The sequence below is a fragment of the Orycteropus afer genome, unplaced genomic scaffold (assembly GCF_000298275.1).
Source record: "Orycteropus afer afer isolate SDZICR_OR568_19922 unplaced genomic scaffold, OryAfe1.0 scaffold00032, whole genome shotgun sequence".
Classification (NCBI taxonomy): domain Eukaryota; kingdom Metazoa; phylum Chordata; class Mammalia; order Tubulidentata; family Orycteropodidae; genus Orycteropus; species Orycteropus afer.
Genome location: NW_006921619.1, coordinates 990842 through 998067, shown reverse-complemented (window position 1 = coordinate 998067; position 7226 = coordinate 990842). Strand labels below are relative to the sequence as shown.

General features: G+C 41.0%; 1 protein-coding gene across 1 annotated transcript; it reads left to right on the top strand.

The window, feature by feature from the left end:
• Positions 1-437: 437 nt before the first annotated feature.
• On the top strand, positions 438-6773 carry LOC103192930 (proline-serine-threonine phosphatase-interacting protein 1-like). Its single transcript, XM_042780283.1, is given in 4 exon segments — positions 438-727; positions 4216-4342; positions 5543-5769; positions 5771-6773. Coding segments are annotated over 4 exon segments (1647 nt in total).
• The last annotated feature ends 453 nt before the right edge of the window (positions 6774-7226 follow it).

Sequence of the window (7226 nt, the reverse complement as noted above, 5' to 3'; positions counted from 1 at the left end):
ACACACACAAACACACACACATAGTCATTTAAAATGACTCTTTTCCCTCTAGGAATGACTTTTATTGTAAACTACTTGGCTGAGTAGCGTGTGTTTCTATGTAATGAAGTACCACTGGAGAGAACAGTCACTTGTGGCAGGTAGGAAAGAAATTTCAATAAAGTAAACTCTTAGTGTTATCAAAATTATACATTTGGGGCTGTTAGCATGGCCTAGAAAAAGATGAGGACAGGCTCATCTCATTAAAAGAGAAGAAATAGTGGAATTAGCTTGAATCTAATTACAAGCCACACTATCTAATGTAAAAACATGACTGTTTTTTCACTCCCATTCATTTTGACTAGTAATTAGTTTTGGCCTCTAAAATGCCACCCTTTAATCATCCAAACACAGATGTGATTTGCCGTGCAATTTAATCTTGCTTTAATGAAGAACTAATGGACGCATCGCAAATTACTTTCCCTGTTGGAGAAAAATTCTATTTCCTGCTTTTCAAAAGATCAAGAGTATCTTGTGATAATAGCCCAAGCGGCCCTGGCAGCCTCACCGCACAGAGCAAACAAGCTCTTTTACTCAACTCCCAATTCAATGGAGAAAAAGAGGCTACAATTAGCAACAAAGCAGGGGAAACGCAGTATTACAGCCGAATCACTTTCTGTAGCTCAACCCCCAGCAACCACTGGCTTGTTAGAGCCAGGTCTAAAGTGTCAGGCGCGAACAATGCGCTGTGATAAATTACTCTCTTCAAACAGCTGCACTGCTAATTTTCAATTATACACACAAATGGCTCTCAGATTGGAAGAAAATGGAGTGCATGGGGAGAACAGTAGTAGATTTCTATGTTTGTTTGGTAGTGAGTGTGGAGGAGGGAGAATGACATCTTGAAAAGAAAGCTGTAGCTAGGAGTCAGTGTTTGAACTTCAGAAGATGAGCAATCCTGAAGCTTAGAGAGACTTGTGGTTTCCTCGCTTAGCTTGGGCTCTGAAAGGCGTGAAATTACGAATTGCTTTCTCCCGTGGGGTTGTTTTTTTGGTTTGTTTGTTTGACCCATCAACCACTTTATGCTGAAAATTCACTACTGACCTGGCTGCTCTGTTTTGGTAAACACATTCCTAATCACGAAGACTCTGTTCCTTGGTGCTTTTGCTATCATTGTGCCAAATCCCCACACTTTCTCTCATCTCATTTCTTAGTTCCTGAGTTCACCACAAACCTAACTGTGCTTGAATCGTCGACTTTTCCACTCTCATTCACCTCCATCAACTGCTATTCCTCCTTATCACTGGAGCTCAAGGCTTTATCTTCCCTAGTGCCTAAGGCATTTGACTGCTAACCAGAAGGCTGGCGGTTCAAACCCAACAGCCACTCCTGGGAAGGAAGAGGTTGGTCAATCTACTTCCGAAGAGATACCTCCTCGGAAACCCAAGGAGGGTTCGCTATGAGTTGAACCGACTCCACGGCAGTGAGAGAGAGACTTTGAAGACTTCCACCCAAATTTTGAAAAACAAAAAGCTTTCATAATCTATGAAGACGGACTCAATTTTAGAGGCTTCAGTTATTCTGAAAGAGATTTTGCCTTAAGGAATGCTAAAATTTGGTCAGACTTGTTTCTCTCAGATGAAAAGAAGTGACCTGAGATTTCCTTCTTGGTTTTTTGATGCAAAAGTGAACGATGTAAAGTAACACACATTATATTTTTTGTTTTTCTTACCCGTGCGTTTTCCCTGTTTTGTAAGCACCAACCTGTTTTTTGGTTGGTTATGAAATTAGGAGTTCAGGGAGGTGCACACTAAAGGACCACCTCTTATTCCTTCAGGAAGGATTCTTGGTGCACGAACCTGTGCCCAAACCTGCTCCACTCCAGACATTAGCACCCTTGAACAACACATCCTCCCATCACCTGCTTTTTTGCACTTTGTGGCTATTTCCCAAGAAACAAAAGAAAGTGGCTTATTTATTTATTTATTTTTCACAGCAATGCACTTGCTAAAAATCTGATTGGTGGCATGAATTTCTTTTCTCATAGAAAACATGAAGTTGGTTCTTGTTCATTCTGTTTCTTATTCTAAGCAGGAGAGCACAGTCACAAGTACGTGACCTAGGGTTCTTTCTTTACCTCACTTACTTGAAAATCAGTTTGCCACCAGAAAAGCTGTTCTTTTGTCTTGCAGCAGGGATAGTTTTGATGTTACTACATTGTCATCTTGAAGACTCCACAAATTTCTTGTTGCTATCAGCCGCTGTTCATGTGTTCGCTGACAAGGATGTCTTCATCTTTTGGGGTGCCGTCTTGGTAGATAGGCCCCTATTCAACCCTGGTGATTCAAGGTTGTGGTTTTCTTTGACTTCAACAGCCAGAGAGAAGACAATAAGTGGGCCTCATCTGCTTAAGGGCCACACATTAACACGACACAATAATTTGGCTAGAAAAAAGATAATAGCCATTTAAATGTTCTGATTTCTAACCATTTCCTAGACAATTGAATGTAATGTAAATTAATGTTCAAAAAAGGGACTTCTAGAATGGAATTTGTTTTAAAAAGAGCAATCATTTTAGAAGGATGGGGTGGCAGAATCACTTTTAGAGCAGTCATCTTCCTCAACAAGGGAAAAATGTGACCATTATATATTTGAATTAGGAATATTACCATTCAGAAAAGACTATGCGGCAAATTTAAAATGCCAGTCCATTAAAAGTTACTTTTTCTATGATGCAGTAGGGGAAGGCTACTAGGGGCAGGGGTGATTGCGATATTGAGTGGAAACGCGGTCTTTTTTTTTTTTTTTTTGCTGAAATGGGATTTTACCCCTTCTACTTTATAATCGTTACAGAAATTTAAACCTCAAACCATTTCAGTCCAAGCTTATACTAAGCTTGTTAGTGGTTTCTGATGCTGTGGACGATAATGCTGCAGCATTACCATAAATCAGCAGAATTAACTATGATCTTCAGAAGCATACTTGAAAGTGGGTGACAGAAGTCTGCAATTTGGTGCTCTGAATATTATGATAACATTCTATATTAAATGTTCATAATCTACTTACAGCTGAGCTTCAAGAACATTTTGTATTTGTGCTTTGCCCAATATTAAAAACCAGTAACAACTATTACAACCCATGTGAGGCTTCATTATTTTGTAAATGCAAAATGTAAAAATATATGGTCATGTATGCACCAAGTGGCCTTTTTGTTAATTTTTAAAATAAGTATCCACTTTTCTTTTCATTTAAAGGTGTTTATTATATTGTCTGTTTAAGTTTTGGCTTAAAAATTTATATTTTTATCACAGTACCCTGTATAAGGGAAATGACCTATAGATTTAAATACATTTCAAATACTGTATTGCAAACTTCTAAAATAGGTATTATTCACTCTACCATCTACATCTGATGTCAGTTTTCTTAGAATCTTTGGTTCCAAAGGATCCATAGTGGACATTAAATTCAGAAAGTAATATTTCTACTTTTAAAACACACAATTAATTAATGTCTGCATCACATTTTTGCCCCATTCAAAAGACATATACTCTCTGTCTTGGCCACTGGATGACCTAAATTATGGGCAAATAGAGTCCCCCCCCCCCCCATTACTCTTGCTCTTCTATGCTAAATTGCATACATGACAAAGGATATTTATCAATGCTTTAGAGGTGTAAGGAAAATCTCTAGGCAAATCTAGGCATATGGATAAAAAGTAAATAATGTTATACTATGTTGAAAAAATACAATTTTCTTTATTTGAATGGAACCACCACCTATATGTTTAAATTTAGCTGTAAATAGCACCTATAATGAAGGTTATAATATAATCAATTGGCCTATTTAGCAGGTAAACAATTTAGACACATTGAGGATTTTTTAATACATGATTTATTGGTCTAAAATGAAGGTCAAATAAATGATGCAAATATAAATGCAAGCTAATAATTCCCACATTTGTGTAAATGTGAATTAAGGAAGTTGTTGGAATTTTGACAGTTTACATGCATGATGGTTATCCGAAAGGAAAAGCTCATCTAAACCAGATCCTAAATGGGATTAAATATGATCTATTTAAAATGGATCATCTTACAAAAATCTCATAAATTTCTAGCACTCAAATGCTCTCAATGAGGCTCTGCCTCTCAGGTCTTGATTGGGGTGTAGGAGGAACTGACTCCTTGAGATTCCTCAATATACAGCACTTTCTCTTGCTCACCCTCACTATTTTTAAAGCACTGAACAATTACCAGCAGCCCTCACTCTCAATGTCCTGGGCCCGTATCTCATGCATAAAAAGAACACAAAAAGAAAAGACACTAGAAAGCAATGTGAAAACAGAAAACTTCCTTATGCTTCCAAGGTATACAACAGAATAATAGTGGTAACAACCACAATTTGTCGGGTACCTATTGTCATAGAGTAAAAGCCACAGAGTCTGCTTAAAGTAAAAGCAAAATGTTTTATTGAGAAATTTTAAAAAATTAAAAAAAAAAATTGTGAATTGGGAAAACCCAGAGTTGTGGATACCCTCAGCATAGTTTTTGTACATAGAGAAACCAAGGAAAGGTTGAAGGTTAATGATTTATTGGAGACAAGATCAGCTTTGGTTTGAAGTTCTTTGAAATATAAATGTTACCCGTCTGGTTAGAGGGGATTGAGCCAGTTGGTTTGGTTATTCTCGATAGTGGAATTGTAGTCATGATTTTAGTTTGTTTGGGAGCAAACTCTTCACATATTCTTCTTACATGTTTACATCCTGACCAGTTTCATTAGTTATGAACATATTCTTCCTGAGAACAATCACTTCATCTTGACATACTCTTTGCTATAGGTTGAATTGTGTCTCCCCAAAATATGTGTCAATTTGGCTGGGCCATCGTTCTCAGTATTATGTAATTATCCTCTATATTGTGTTCTGATATAACTATCCTATATATTGTAAATCCTCATCTCTATGATGTCAATGAGGCAGGATCAGGGGAAGTTACACTAAGGAGACAGAATGCAATTTACAGGATTAGGTTGAACCTTGAATCAATTTCCTGAGATGTAGAAGAAATTAAACAAGATAGGAGAGATTAGAGGGACTTTCAACTACCAAGAAAGAAGAGTCAGGAATGAAGTGCATCCTTTTTGCCCAGGGTCCTGGTACTGAGAAATTCTTAGACCTAGACAAAGATTGGTGATAAGGACCTTCCCCCAGAGTTGATAGAGAGAAAGTCTTCCCTTGGAGCTGGTGCCCTGAATTCAGACTTCGAGCCTCCTAAACGGTGAAAGAATAAACATCTGTTTGTCAAAGCCATCCACTTATGGTATTTATGTTATAGCAGCACCAGACAACTAAGACACTCTTCCTAAATGATTTTATGCCATGATGTTTTGTTTTCTGGGAATGCATGTTGGCCCCATTATTCTCTTTGTTGAGGGTAGTTAAAGTTCCTCATTCTTTTCTAAAAGTTACTTATCTATTGGTTCCAGCAAAGCACAGTGGAAACTTACAGAAATGACTGAGTTTTGAAGCAAAATCTATACTAAAAATCAAAATAGAGTCTGACTTTAGACAAGAATACAGCTCTTGACACAGACTGTGATGGAGTTCCTGTGGGCCCAGAAGTGTAGGGACTTCACGACCCACACCGGCTATGAGGTGTTACTGCAGCGGCTGCTGGATGGCAGGAAGACGTGCAAGGACATGAAGGACCCGCTGTGGCAGAGGGCCCAAGCGGAGAAGCGGTATGGAACAGAGCTGGTGCAGATTGCCCGGAAGGCAGGTGGCCAGATGGAGATAAAAAATGGAGAACGTGGCCAGCTCACACATCCAGCTGGCCCTGGCCCTGCATGATGAGCTGCGGGGCCTCGAGGAGTTCCGTGAGAGGCAGAAAGAACAGAGGAAGAAGTGCAAGGCCATCATGGACTGTGTCCAGAAGAGCAAGCTGTCACTGTACAAGAAGACAATGGAGTACAAGAAGACGTATGAGCAGAAGTGCCGGGACGTGGATGACGCCGAGCAGGCCTTTGAGCACATCAGTGCCAATGGCCAGCAGAAGCAGGTAGAGAAGAATCAGAACAAAGCCAAGCAGTGCAAGGGATCAGCCATGGAGGCAGATGGGGTGTACAAGCAGAACATCGAGCAGCTGGAGAAGGTGTGGGGTGAGTGGGAGCAGGAGCACCGGACCACCTGCGAGGCCTTCCAGCTGCAGGAGTTTGACCGGGTGACCATCCTGCATAACTCCCTGTGGGTGCACTGCAACCAGCTCTCCATGCAGTGCGTCAAGGACGATGAGCTCTACGAGGAGGTGCGGTTGACACTGGAAGACTGCAGTGTGGATGCTGACATCAATGGCTTCATCTAGTCCAAGAGCACAGGCACTGAGCCCCTGGCTCTGGTGCCCAACATGAATTACTACGATTGGGAGGTTGCCCCATCCAGTGGTCCTGGTGTACAGTCTTCCTAAGGCATGATAAAGAGGTTCTCCGGCCTGCTGCATGGAAGTACCAAGACTACATCTACCACAGCTCCTGCTGCCTCCACAAAGACCCTGACCTCCACCCCTGAGAGGAATGAGGTTGTCTACGCTGCCATTGCAGTACAGGATACGCCGGGACTCCTCACCTCACCAGCCCAGGACTACAGGGCACTATATGACTACACAGCACAGAATCCCGATGAACTGGACATCTCCACAGGGGACATCCTGGCAGTCATCCCAGAAGGGAAGGATGGCTGGTGGACAGTGGAACAGAATGGGCAGTGTGGCTTCATCCCTGGTTCGTACCTGGAGAAGCTCTGAGGAAGGGCAGGAGCCCCCACCTGGACTTCTGCACAAGGAGCCAGCAGTGCCCCCATCACTGCCCTGGCCTTGCTGTGGCCCCAAAACCAAGCCTGCTCCCCCTGGGGATGGATGCTGGCTGCTCCCTATGGAGTCTCCCCCACAGGGAATAAAGGGGTGCCTTCTTTTTGTCTTTAAAGAAAAAAAAAAGAATATAGCTCTTTCCTATTAATCAGGTGCCTCAAATTTCAATTTTAGGTCCTCTTACTCGTTCTCACCTTGTGATGACTATATGAGATTCTTTGAGCAGGACTAATTCTTTGGGCTACTATTTGTGGAGTTTCATCTTCTGGAAGAACAGGTCTCATGTCATCTACAAAGGAGTAGCTTCTCTTCTTCAAGGGCTTTTCTTTGGTCTTTTAGATGGTTGTTTGATCTTTACAAACTTTTAAGACTACAGATGCTATTCTGACA